This window comes from Pan troglodytes, chromosome 19, assembly GCF_028858775.2.
Source record: "Pan troglodytes isolate AG18354 chromosome 19, NHGRI_mPanTro3-v2.0_pri, whole genome shotgun sequence".
NCBI classification, from domain to species: domain Eukaryota; kingdom Metazoa; phylum Chordata; class Mammalia; order Primates; family Hominidae; genus Pan; species Pan troglodytes.
Window position 1 is genome coordinate 12,786,591 of NC_072417.2, and position 13,975 is coordinate 12,800,565.

The window sequence follows — 13,975 nt, forward strand, 5'->3', positions numbered from 1 at the left end:
CAGTAAGAAAATGCTAGTTCCAGATTAGCTTTTTCCCAATTCATCCTGATAGCCCTAATACTTAAAACATAAGGTAGAGTGTTAGATGTAACCCTGGAGGGGTAAGGCATGACTACAGGGACCAATAGGGACACCTGTACAACACCCATATGGCCTACTGCTCTTAGTAAGGCTTAGCTTAGAGCCACACAGAGAAGAGAAATAACGAAGTAGAGGTAAAAGTACCTGCGTGCTTTCCCATAATTCGCTGTATCACTGGCTTGCTCCCGGTACCTAGCAATATCTCCTTGGCATATCATGCATCGCTGGGCACTGATCAAGGCATATTTTACCTTCAGGAAAAACAACCAGTTAGTAGAAAAGACAAGAAACACTAACTTCAACCCTCAAAGGACAGGGATGGGGTGAAAATGACAATGTAGCACTCCTAAGGCACTAGCGGTCCTCAACAAAGTATAAAGTTTTTAGCCTAAACCTGACTACCAAAAAAACACAACAAACTATAAAGTTTTCAGCCTAAACCTGACTACCAAAAAAACAGTCAGCAGTGTGATAGAAAATTTAGTGAGAAAGAGAGAGGGTGATTCTTGAGTCCCAGGCAAATGAAAGAAAATATTTTGATATTAGTAGTCAGGAGACCTGACTCTATGGAATGGTGTTGGATCTCAAGGAAGTCTTTGAGATGCTCTGGGACTCAGTTTCTTCACCTGAATGTAAAAATAACTACTCTATAGGGTAACTGGAGGAAATAAATGTAAAAATATTTTATAAACTATAAAGAGACAAACAAATATGAAGACAATTGTTTACTCTGTTCTTTTTTTCCCCCCTAATAATTTCTGAGACAGCGTCTCACTCTGTTGCCCAGGCTGGAGTGTAGTGGCGCGATCTCAGCTCACTGCAACCTCCACCTCCTGAGCTCAAGCGATTCTCGTGCCTCAGCCTCCTGAGTAACTGGGATGATAGGCATGCGCCACCATGCCTGGCTAATTTTTTTATTTTTAATAGAGACAGGGTTTCACCATGTTGCCCAGGCTGGTCTCAAACTCCTGGCCTCAAGTGATCCATCTGCCTGCCTCAGCATCCCAAAGTGCTGGGATTACAGGCGTGAGCCATCACGCCCACCCACTTTTTTTGCCATCATTATAGTCTTTCTTCAATCTGTTAACATCACTGAATTGTACCACGGCATTACATTACCTTCACCTAAAACAATGAATCGTCCTTTATCACACATTAACAACATGCCACACACTGTGCAGTACTATGTGTTTTCTCACTGATTGGCTTGGCATCTGTCACTCAGAAAACAGAGTAAACCAATCCCAAGGCATGTGCCCCCCAAATTATCTCCCTAGGGAACACCACCTCACAGCACACAATATAATTCCACTCCACTCCACACAAAAGAAATTAACATATCACTGAATAAAGAACAAAGCTTCATTGAGAAGAAGATACTGACCCCTCAGGAAGGCACACTCACTAAGCGAAACAGCTACTGCACATTAACCTCCTACCTAGCACATAACTCCAATTTGTACCTCAGCAAAGTTATAATCACTACATATCACATACCCTCTAAGTCCTAACTGTTCCACAAATTCTATGAATGAACATCCCCAAAGGTGTTAAGAATCCTCCGTATTTAACTGATAAAGCACAAAGAGAACTGATTATGCCTCCATACTACATCCACTTTGTCATGTTGGTAAGAGAGAAAAACAAAACAAAACAAAATAAACTCTTTCAAAGGCTCTCCGTCAGCCTCAGCATGAAGTCCTGGACGATTGAGCCTCTGCTTACCTCATCAGCACCACATTCCCGGTCACTTTCTGTACCTCAGTCAGACCAGACTCCTCAGTTCCCCTAACACACCACGCTGTTTTCCACTTCAGGGCCTTTAAGTATATTGTCCTCTTCCCCTAAAATGCTCCTCTCCTTGCATCTACACATACACCTTCACCTGGCTGATGCTTTCGGCCTTCAGCGTTAGTTTAACTATGATTTTCTCAGTCTCACAGGATTCTTTAAAACTAGGTTAACCCTTTACAGTATACACCCCCAACATCCTTGGCAAAAGTCACTCCATCAGCAATTACTCATCCAAAGTCTGTACTCACCCTCAATCAAACACTAAACTCCAAGAAACAGGAGCACGGTTTTTTTTCAATCTGCACTGAATTGCCTCTGCCTGAAATACCACCAAGCATGTAAGAGGAACTCAATAAACACTTTTTTTTCTTTTGAGATAGAGTCTCACTTTGTTGCCCAGGCTAGAGTGCAATAACGCAGTCTTGGCTCACTGCAACCACTGCCTCCTGGTTTTTAAGCGATTCTCCCGTCTCAGCCTCCTGAGTAGCTGGGATTACAGGCATGCACCACCACACCCAGCTAATTTTTGTATTTTTAGTAGAGAGGGGGTTTCGCCATGTTGGGCCAGGCTGGTCTCAAACTCCTGACCTCAGGTGATCTGCCTGCCTTGGCCTCCCAAAGGGCTGGGATTAAGGAGTGAGCCACTGCGCCCAGCCAAAAACATCTGTCCATCAGTAAGAAAGTGTGTATGTAGTAGAAGGAGCAAAAAGGCAAGAGGAAGCCTCTGCTCCATAAATCACGCTGCTCTCTCTAATGCATCTCTAACTGCTTCCTAAATATGCTCAACTTTCCAATCTTAAAACAAAAACTGGCCAGGCGTGGTACAGACAAAAAAAAAAAAAAAACGAAAAACAAAGAACAAAAAACCTTCTCTTAGAACCCTATGTTCTTTTAGCTGTCTTCCCTCCTTGTCTTCGCAGCCAAGATGCTTAAAAGAATGGTCTATATTACTCTCTGGCAATCTCTACTGCTTTATCTCTCTTCACTACAATCTGGCTTCCAGTTTCCCCAACTAAATTAACTCTTGATAAGTTCATCCAATCCAAAGGACTCTTTTCAGTAATCTTAACATTTGACAGCTCCATTGCACTTGACAATTTTACCTACCCCCACCTTGAAATGTAACCCCCGTTTCTGGCCAGCCTTCCCAGTACCCCAACTTTTGCTTCAACCACCACCTGTATCATGATGACTCATGAATCTATATCACCAGCCCAGCTTTCTCCTGACCTCCAGAGAGACCACAATATTCACCTGTTCACTTTCAAGTTCCTGTAACACACACACCTCCACATCAGCATATCCAAACCTGAACCAATCTCTTTCCTTTGCAGCCACTCCCCTGGACTACCAGCTGGGAGATGATTCAGACTCTTCATGCCTCCAATCTCATCCCTCACACCAAATCAGTCAACAATTCCATTCTATTTCCTTTCTTTCTTTCCAATCTGTCTTCTCTTTCCCATCTCCACGACCTCTATCTTAGTTCAGACCTACAACCTGACTCCTCTATCTCCACTCTTGCCCAGCTCCCATCCAAACTCACCAATTTGCCCAAGTGACTGGTTCTAAGAACAAATCTACCTTATCCATTTACTAAAAAATCAATTAATGATTCCCCAGTGCTTTCAGAATGAAGTCCAAACTCTTCGGCATAGCATATGAGAGTTTATGACCTAGTCGCTTCCCACTTCGTTAGCTTTTCCACCTACAATAGCCCCCTCCACACTACAAACACCAGCATACTGAAGTTCTTGCACTTTCCCAACAATGCCTGGTTCTCTTTTGCTGGACCCTCTATCTAAACTGCCCCTCCCACCTTCAAACTCCTAGTCATGTTTCAAAACTCAGCTTGACAATCTCCAAGAAGCCTTCCGTGGCCCCACCAGGCTAAGTTAGATTCACTTCTCCCTATGGTCCTTCAACACTCTGTATCAGGGGTCCCCAACCCCCAGGCCGCGGACTGGTACCAGTCTCTGGTCTGAGCGGTGGGCAGGCAAGCATCACCACCTGAACCCTACCTCCTGTCAGATCAGCAGTGGTATTAGTTCTCACAGGTGCGCAAACCCTATTGTGAACTAAGCATGCGAGGGACCTAGGCTATGCACTCCTCATGAGAATCTAATGCCCCAACATCCCCGTCCATGGAAAAACTGTCTTCCACGAAACCAGTCCCCGGTGCCAAAAAGGCTAGGGACTGGCCAGGCCCGGTGGCTCATGCCTGCAATCCCAGCACTTTGGGAGGCTGAGGCGGGTGGCTCACCGAAGGTCAGAAGTTCGAGACCAGCCTGGGCAACATGATGAAACCCCCGTCTCTACAAAACATAGAAAAATTAGCCAGGCTTGGTGGTGGGCACCTGTAACGCCAGCTACTCGCGAGACTGACAGAGGAGAATCCCTTAAACCTGGGAGGCAGAGGTTGAAGGTTACAGTGAGCCAAGATCAAACCACTGCACTCCAGCCTGGGTGACATGAATGAAACTCCTTCTCAAAAAACGAAAAAAAAAAAAAGAAAGAAAGAAAGAAAAAAGGCTGGGGAGCACTGCTATATACCATTACCATAGTACATACGACATTACAATTGTTGGTTTAATCTATCTGTCCCTGCACTGAACTGTACCTTTCATTCTTTTATCCTCAACACCCAGTACAGTGTCTAGCACATACCTAACACTAGATAAATGCTTACGAAACGAATGAAAATTTAAGATACATAAAGAAGGTAGCTTACTGTCTTGCGTAATGGCTTGCTGCGAATGGCAAGACCATCCATGTAGTCTTCCAGTTTGAACTTGTAAGTAACCTGCAGCTTCTGAAGCAAACTATCAAAGAAGTCACTACCCTATAAAAAGAAAAAAAGAAATGACTGAATCAATCTATTCGAATCCAACCTATCCACCAAAAACCGGGGCAGACAACCCTCTCACAGTTCTGCTGATGTTCAGACATCCTATGAAAAGGGAGGCACGCACAATATTCACTGGCCACCAATTTGAGAACAAGGCAAATTCACAGTCAAAGCCTCCATGATTTTAAAGATATGAACACATGAACACACACACACACACACGCTCTCTCCACACAAACACAAACACAAACACATACATACACATTCTCATTCTCTCTCTTTTAGGCCAAGGCATTCAGAAAGCTTTCAACCTCAAAACTCCAATTGCCAGTAATTTATGGTCCCAAGGAAGCAACTGGTGTAGGGCAGGCTCAGAACCCAAGAAAAGGGCAGTTTTTTTGTCGATATTCTGTTCTAAAACATAGTATTTCAGGTAGTAAAAATCCATCATAACTACAGAATGCTGAAGCCTTTACCCTGAGGACAAAAAGATGACAGTTTACCTCATCCAAGAGCTCCAAAAGTCTGTTCCGAATCTGTTCTGGGTTCTCAACATTCGGATCCTTGACAAGTTGCCTGAACTTCTCAATCACCTGATAGAAAGCATTCTTCCACAGGATCTGATCCACATTCTGATTATCAGAGAACTCAATATCTAATAGAATACAGCGCTCATATAGCTGCAGCAGTTCAGCTCTGGAATAAAATACATGCAACTTCCAGCTCCAAATACACCACAGAAAAAGCTAGACTCAAGTTTTGAGATTCCTGCAAATTAACCACCTCCCCTGGCAGGAAATAAAAAATGTGACCAGGTAGGTATACTACTCACTCTGGTTTCCATTCTGCAGAGCAGAATGTCATTCTAAAGATAGTTGTGTCTAGGAAAATAGTTTTTTCCCATATGTCTTCACCTAAATTTAACAACTGAAATAAGATCTTCACTGCAAGTTACATGTTGTTCATTTCTTGGCATTCTAGAAAGTCTTTTTCCATTTCAAGATTCCATGATCCCTTAAAGATAATTTTTTCTTAAAGAAAAAGTAGGATGCATAATTATTTCTAAGACTAGAAATAGGGCCGGGCGCGGTGGCTCATGCCTGTAATCCCAGCACTTTAGGAGGCCGAGGCAGGCGGATCACGAGGTCAGGAGATCGAGATCATCCTGGCTAACATGGTGAAACCCCGTCTCTCTAAAAATACAAAAAATTAGCCGGGTGTGGTGGCGGGCGCCTGTAGTCCCAGCTACTTGGGAGGCTGAGGCAGGATAATGGTATGAACCCAGGAGGCGGAGTTTGTAGTGAGCCAAGATCGTGCCACTGCACTCCAGCCTGGGCGACAGAGTGAGACTCCGTCTCAAAAAAAAAAAAAAAAAAAAAAAGACTAGAAATAAAACTTCTGTTCTGTTTCCAACTGCCCTTCCCTTACAACATGAAAAGGAAATAATACCCAGTGGCTCAGCTAAAAAGTTTCTACCTTCCTCAGCCATAGCAATCTATACACCTCCGGCTGATCCCCATTTCCCTCCAGCCAGAATAGACCACATCATACCTGAGTTGCGCCATCTTCTCCAGGCCCTCCGGACTGATGCGGTCCCTGGAGAGCAGGTTGCTGAGCTGCAGTTCCTGGTTGTCAGCCACCCGGAGAAGCCTGTGCAGCTCCTGTTGCTGCAGGTTCCTCATGTGCTGCTCTACCTCCTCGGGACTCATGGTGCTGGCAGGTAGAGGGCTACACACATACTGTCCTGACGGAGTCGGGTAGCCTGGGTAGTAAGGCCCTGGGTACACACCATTCGTAGGGCCCACTGGGTACTGTAGAGGGTTATAGCCCGTATAGGGATACTGGGAGGCAGGGCCTGGTGTCCGGGGGTAATAATAGGGGTTGTCAGAGTTTTGAAACTTATAGTAAGATGCCTGAGCCTGGCGTGAGTCACCCCAAGATGTAGGGCTGACTTCATCATCAGTGTCCAAGAAATGTAGCTGGGGCATCTGAGTCTTTAGAGCAGGTTTCTGATCAGGATTGTTTGGGTCCCACAATCGGCGTGTGGTGCCTCCACGGCCCCAACTCCGAGTTCCCTTACTACCAGATCCAAACAAAAGCCGAGGTCCCAAAGGTGCGGACTCTGGAGAACCTGCTGAATTGACAGACAGGGTGGTATGGGCAGGCAAAATCAGAATGCCACGACCACGACCCCGAAGTTCTTGTTTCGGGTTTTTGGACTCCTGCTTCTCAGAGCCTTTGCCCCCACTGCTCAAGCCTTTGTCAGGCTTTCCTCTATCCATATCATCCCTGGCTGACCTCACCATGGGAGACTCTTTGTTCATGGCTTCCGCATCAAAAGTGACACGAAGAGTGCCTCGATTTTCTTTACCATTGTTTTTCTGCTCACCCTCCCCACGGCCAGACCAGTTTCTTTCTAAATGTTTCTTCCTTTCTGAACTTCTCCTGGGTCCTAATCCATCAGGCTCATCAATTCTGTCCTCATCTAAGGAATCGGTTGAGGACACAGACACTTGCTTCTTCAGTCGTGGCCTCTCCTTGGTCCTATCCTGTCGGCGGCGGCGACATCCATTATCAGTCAGGCCAGCTCCCTCAGCGCTGTTGTTGCTGCCAGCTGAGCTGGTACTGCACGTGCGGTAGCGATTCCTTCGTTTGTCTGAGCGGGAGTAGCGCTTTGCAGAACCTGGCTTCCCCTGGGCCGGGTCATCGTTGGTTTTTCTCATCCCCTCCCCTTTTTCAATCCTCTTTCCTTTTTCTCCCTTTGCAGCCCTTACTCTCTCACCACCTGGGCTCTTTTCTGTCTCAGCCCTGTCTGGTTTATTCACAACTTCCTCTTTCGCAACATTTCCCCTGCACTCCTCTTCCTCTACTCTCAGTTGTTCTACCTGGTTGAGGATTTCTTCCTCCTCCACCCGACTGGCTGATTCTTTGCTAACAGTCTGCAAACGTCGTCCAGGCTGATAGATCTGCAGGTCTGGTTTCTTTGTTCTTTTGATAATTTTTAGACTACGATCCTCTTGTCCAGCAGTCCTAGGAAAGGATTCTTGTCCCCGATTATTTTCTGGGTCTATAGGACCATTCTGCTGTTGGTTGTTCAGTTCCTTGCAGACATCTTTAACGGGCTGTGTACCATTTTCAACAGCAGAGCAATCTCGGTCATTAACAATTTCATCTTTGAATTCCTCACTCCCAGGGGGTTCCTTGATTTTGGGCTTGTTCCTTAGCCGAGAAAGGCCAGGCTTATAGATTTCCAGATCTGGACGCCTGTTATCTTTGCGCGGCCTGGCCTCCTTTAATTCCTTCATGTTTTCTGTTACGTCGGGGAAAGAGTTTGGGAGAGAAAGGTAGAAGATAAGAATAAAGAAGGAAGATGGGGGAAAGACTGTCATTCTGGTTAAGTAACAAAAAAAGTCGAGCAAGAATTACATATCCAAATGCTAATATTGGTAGGCAAAGAAGGACATTTCTGTAGAAGCAGAAATTCTGGGTTTACAACACTTGTTCAACAATTCACAAGACTAAGGACCTAACTGTGTTGGGGCTACCTACACTTGGGTAAGTGAAATGGGGGAAACCCATCTCCTTATGTGTTATCCAAGTCATATTCAGAAATCCAAGATCCCAAACTACCTCATTATTGTCAGAACAAAAGACCTCTCTAACCTTTTCAGCACTACACTGTTCTCTATCTATAGAGCCTGTGAATCCACCTCAGCCTTTTCTTCTGCCTCTAACTTTTTCCTGGGTGGCTAAGTTCTTTTAACATAACAGCAGGGGGAAAAAGTAAAAAAGGAGAAAAAGGGGGGGGGGTATTATAACAATTATCAGTCCTGGACATCTCTGGAGAAAAAAAATGCAACTTTAGTCTTTAAACTTGACCAGGATGATTCTCTTCTTCAAGATACCAATTACCAAATAACATACCTGCTGGTGAATTAAACAGCAAGCAGTTCTTTTCCCATTCTTCAACTTCACCCATCCTCACCAACTCACTAACAGTAGCTCACAGAGTTACCAAAATACTGCTCAGACTATCATACTAGAATACTGACACTAACTGCTACTGTGATGATGGAATTATTAGAAAAAAGTTTCATAAGGGAACTTTCCCTGGATGCTGATGGAAAGATTGTGACATACTCTCAAAATGCCAACAACTGGGAACTCAAGAATTAAGAATAATACAGGACTTTAGAAACCACTCTCGGCCAGGCGCGGTGGGTCACGCCTGTAATCCCAGCACTTTGGGAGGCCGTGGTGGGTGGATCACGAGGTCAGGAGATCGAGACCATCCTGGCTAACACGGTGAAACCCCGTCTCAACAAAAAATACAAAAAATTAGCCGGGCATGGTGGCGGGCGCCTGTAGTCCCAGCTACTCGGGAAGCTGAGGCAGGAGAATGGCGTGAACCCGGGGGCGGAGCTTGCAGTACGCGGAGACCGCGCCACTGCACTCCAGCCCAGCGGACAGATACTTACTTAAGTATCTGGTTTTTTTAAAAAGTATCTGTTACCGTTATCAAAAGTAACCACTATACATTTCAATGGAGATCGCGCCACTGCACTCCAGCCCGGCGGACAGATACTTACTTAAGTATCTGGTTTTTTAAAAAAGTATCTGTTACCGTTATCAAAAGTAACCACTAAACATTTCAATGGGAAAGTGACAGAATTCGGGAGAATATTATCAAGTACACAAATGGAATGCTATATAAAATCCTAGCATAGGCCAGGTGCAGTAGCTCACGCCTATAATCCCAGCACTTTGGGAGGCTGAGGCGGGAGGACTGCTTGAGGCCAGGAGTTCGAGATCAGCCTGGGCAACATGGCAACACCCTGTCTCTATAACATATAGAAAAAATAGCCAGGTGTGGTGGTGCAGGTCTGTAATTCCAGCTACTCGGAAGGCTGAGGTGGGAGGATCACTTGAGCACAGGAGGGGGAGGCTACAGTGAGCTGAGATCGCTCCACTGCACTCCAGCCTGGAAGACAGAGTGAGACCCTGCCTCAAAAAAATTGGCCGGGCACGGTGGCTCACGCCTGTAATCCCAGCACTTTGGGAGGCCAAGGCGGGCGGATCACGAGGACAGGAGTCCAGACCATCCTGGCCAACACGGAGAAACCCCGTCGCTACAAAAATACAAAAAATTAGCCGGGCGTGGTGGCACACGCCTGCAGTCCCAGCTACTCGGGAGGCTGAGGTAGGAGAATGGCGTGAACCCGGGAGGCGGAGGTTGCAGTGAGCAGAGATCGCGCCACTGCACTCCAGCCTGGGCGACAGAGCTAGACTCCGTCTCAAAAAATAATAACAACAACAATAAAAAAGTTTTTAATCCTAGTATTGGTCTCTAAATATAAATGCAAACAAGCCCAAAACAGGAATCATATGCTCCAGCAAGTACATTTACTGTTTGTAGGTGTATGGAAAAGGGGAAGAAAAGAGACTGAGGTTTTGGATAGTGCTTCACTATTTTCATAAGTTTAAAAGGTAGGTTCATGAAGTATCCACAAAGATAAAGCAGTTTAACCCAAGAATAGCTCACCCTCGGCAGTCTGTAACTTGGTGGGGGGCGGGGGGATGGGGAAAGCTATTCCTACTACTTTCTAGAGCAGCGGGAGAAAATAGCCTTAATAATCCAATTATGTTAATCAACAAAAACCAATTTCACAGACTGGCCGCAAACCTAGAGAAGGCACCTATCACAGCTACCATTCTACACAACTCTATTGCCTAACGCAGAAGAGGTGAGACACTTAGAATCTTTCTTACTTTCCTGACGTGGCTGGAGACTTGAAATTAACTTGCAAATTGAGCATTCTCTCTAATAAAAACTGCTCCCACACATGCCAGGGCCAAACCCGAGTAGTCTGAGGTCCCGGATCCCTCCAGTGGCGCAGCTTTCGGAAGCCTGTCTTGGGGGGGAAAAGTTCAGCAACGAAGTCGCAGGCTCTTAAACCTTTCTCCCCAATTCCTTCTCTCCGACGCTAAAGCGGTGGCCGGGGCAGGCCCGCGGAGGGCGGCCTGGAGAGCGATACTCCCGGGGCCTCCACCAGACCCCACTCCTTTCCGCGTCTCCCGATGCCTGGGAATCCGGGGCGGGTCTGAGAGGGCTGGGGCAAAAGGAACAGTCACCTTCGCGGCGAGAAAGAGGGTGGAGGCAGGAATTCGGGCCAGGCTCTCCCGGAGCTGGCCAGGACTGGCCGAGCCCGACCCCGCACTAACCCGCGAGAGAGGTAGGGCAGCGAGGGTCCGCCGCGGCCCCAGCGCCTACTGCTGGGGGAAGGGGCGGGGGCTCCGGAGCCCAGGGCCGAGCGGGGAGGAGGCAGAGGAGGAGGAGAGGGAGGCGGGGCGGGCAGGCCCGGCCCAGGAGCTGGGCGGCGCGACTCACCTCTGCTCCCGGCCTGCGGGGCCAGAGTAGCCAGGATCCCGCGCAGCTCCGACGCGGAGATCCGCACACGCTCCAGGCCTTCCGCCATCTTCGCGGCTGCTGCTACAGCCGTAGCGGCTCCGCCACCGCCGCGCGCAGCCAGGAAACCACCACAGACGGGCGGCGCGCGCGCTCGCCCACCTCCCGGCCTTTCCCCGCCCCCTGCCGCCCTCCCTTTCCGAACGACGGTGGCCGCGCTGGGAGGAAAAGCGCCCGCCGCCGGTTCCAGAGGGGCGGGACCGGAGCGAGAGCCTGGGTGGGGCGGGCGGGCGCTGCGCGTGCGCAGAGGTGCGGCCGGGGAGGCGCGCGGAGGCTGGAGCTGGAGGTGCGGCGCCGGTGAGCTGAGGTGAGGCGAGGCCGGGCCGTGCCAGGCCAGGCGGGCGTTTGCGGCGGTGGCTGCCGTTGCTGTTGTCGTGGACACCAAGGACACTGCTAGTCTGGGACTCGGGTTGACAGAGACACCCCTCAGCCTGGGCTCCTCTGGACACCTTAGGCCAGGCTCTCCCGCCACAGGCCCGGCCTAGCGCCGCGGGCCATTACTTGGGACCTTGAAGATCTGCTAAGAGTTATTAGTATTCCTTTTTTTTTTTTTTTTTTTTTTTAGTTGGAGTCTCGCTCTGTTGGAGACTCCCGGGCTGGAGTGCAGTGGCGCGATCTCGGCTCACTGCAAGCTCCGCCTCCCGGGTTCAAGCTTTTCTCCCGCCTCAGCTTCTCTACTATTCCAATTTCTAAGATTAGGAAACTGAATCCCAGAGAACGGAAGTAAATTGCCCAGGGTGACACCGTGGATAAAAACCTATCAAAGCCTTTTTCATTACAGCAAGCCACATCCCCAAACCCTCTTTTTTTTTTTTTTTTTTTAGACGGAGTCTCGCTCTGTCGCCCAGGCTGGAGTGCAGTGGCGCGGTCTCGGCTCACTGCAAGCTCCGCCTCCTGGATTCAAGCGATTCTCCTGCCTCAGCCTCCCTATAGTAGCTGGGATTACAGGTGCACGCCACCAAGCCCGGCTAATTTTTGTATTTTTTGTAGAGACGGGGTTTCACTAGGCTGGTCTCGAACTCCTGACCTCAGGTGATCCACCCGCGTCGGCCTCCCAAAGTGCTGGGATTACAGGCGTGAGCCACCGCGCCCGGCCGCCCCCTGACTTTTAAAAACTAGATACGATATAGTTGGAATCGTGTGGAAGGAAGTACATCAGGAGGCATATAAGTCCATTTGGGACCTGTAATCCCGGCGACTCGGAAGGCTGAGACGGGCGGATCGCTTGAACCCGGGAGGCGGAGACTGCAGTGAGCCGAGATCGCGCCACTGCACTCCAGCCCCGGAGTCTCCAACAGAGCGAGACTCCGCCTCAAAAAAAAAAAAAGTCAATTTGGGAATTTCTGTGTCACTATGGATTCTTGAAAAAAATTACTGCTGTGGATCTCAGGTTGACTTTTTAATTTCCCATCTTTAAAATTGAACTATACCAGAAGGCTGGTACTTGAATCTTTTTTTGGAGAACTGTGCAGAGGTGAAGCTCCCTTCCCCAAGGCCTCCTGCCTCCACCTGTTGCCCCTCCACAGCCCCATAGGCCTTTACCCCACACCCATCACAGAATAGTTACCAATTATTCCTTAGTCTGAGCCGAAGGGATTGCCACAACCTCTGACAGAACTCCTTCAGTTCCTTTTACGTGACACTTTGTCACCGGAAGGTTAAGCATAAGAAGAAAGTCAGTAGATGATGGGTGAAAATATCCAACAGTTCAGAAGAGGAACCATTTGAGTGGTCAGAGCAGAAGACAGCCTTTGCCACCAGATTTGAGAGAAATAGGAAGAAGCGTTAAAAAATAATCTGTTTCATATTGAAATTTGAGAGGCCATTGCATGATTTCTTTTTTCAGCTGGAAAAATAATGGAAAACAAGAAAACTTTCTTAGGACAAATGGCACCACCCATTTAATGCAACAGTGTCAGTGAACTGCAGATTAGATTTGCCAAAAGTTAAACCAGTTCAAGAAAATTTACGAGAACTCAGAAGGAAAAGGTAATAGATAAAAACTGAGAGACAAAGATAGGAGACATGGAGAAGGGGTACAAAAAATTAATAATTAAATACGAGTTCCAGAAGGGGATAATAGAGCTGACTGCAGAAGAGCAATAATCAAATAGTAGAAGAAAATTTACTACGTTGGTGGAAATTTTTGAATTATCAGATTTAAAGAATTCGTGAAATACCAGGTAAAAAGAAATGACAAGAAAGACAACCATATTTAAGTCAGTATCACAATGAAAGCTGCTGAGTTTTTTTGTTTTTCGTTTTTTTTGAGACGGAGTTTCACTCTTGTTGCCCAGGCTGGAGTGCAGTGGCACAATCTTGGCTCACTGCAACCTGCCTCCTGGTTTCAAGCAATTCTCTTGCCTCAGCCTCCTGAGTAGCTGGTATTACAGGCGCCCACCACCATGCCCAGCTAATTTTTTGTATTTTTAGTAGAGATGGGGTTTCACCATGTTGACCAGTCTGGTCTCGAACTCCTGACCTCAGGTGATCCACCTGCCTCAAACTCCTAAAGTGCTGGGATTACTGGCGTGAGCCACCGTGCCCAGCCTTAAATTCAGTTTCTAAAAGTAAAAATTGTACAAGTTGGCCGGGCGCGGTGGCTCACGCCTGTAATCCCAGCACTTTGGGAGGCCAAGGTGGGCAGATTGCCTGAGCTCAGGAGTTCCCAACCAGCTTGGGCAACAAGATGAAACCCCATCTCTACTAAAATACAAAAAAATTAGCTGGGTGTGGTGGCGGGCACCTGTAGTCCCAGCTACTTGGGACGCTCAGGCAGGAGAACT

General features: G+C 47.6%; 2 protein-coding genes across 7 annotated transcripts in view; one reads left to right on the plus strand and one right to left on the minus strand.

Annotated features, from left to right (window-relative positions):
* SMG6 (SMG6 nonsense mediated mRNA decay factor) overlaps positions 1 to 11,319 on the minus strand; it is a 245,042-nt gene extending 233,723 nt beyond the window's left edge. The window contains exons 1-6 of one of the 3 annotated variants that reach the window (XM_016931164.4): positions 11,112 to 11,314; positions 10,493 to 10,635; positions 6,275 to 8,033; positions 5,227 to 5,419; positions 4,607 to 4,717; positions 226 to 332 (exon numbers count right to left, since the gene is read on the minus strand). In XM_016931164.4, coding sequence (XP_016786653.3) covers positions 226 to 332; positions 4,607 to 4,717; positions 5,227 to 5,419; positions 6,275 to 8,028 — 2,165 coding nt within the window. In that variant the 5' untranslated portion in view covers positions 8,029 to 8,033; positions 10,493 to 10,635; positions 11,112 to 11,314. Of the gene's footprint in view, positions 1 to 225; positions 333 to 4,606; positions 4,718 to 5,226; positions 5,420 to 6,274; positions 8,034 to 10,492; positions 10,834 to 11,111 lie in introns of all 3 variants that reach the window. The other 2 variants (XM_016931163.4, XM_003315290.6) reach the window with 2 other exon arrangements.
* The window catches only part of SRR (serine racemase), a 30,748-nt gene continuing 27,894 nt past the window's right edge, over positions 11,122 to 13,975 (plus strand). The window contains exon 1 of one of the 4 annotated variants that reach the window (XM_001156186.7): positions 11,122 to 11,496. The gene's annotated coding sequence lies outside the window, so the exon portion shown is untranslated. The remainder of the gene's footprint in view (positions 11,497 to 13,975) is intronic. The other 3 variants (XM_016931179.3, XM_063798180.1, XM_016931178.4) reach the window with 3 other exon arrangements.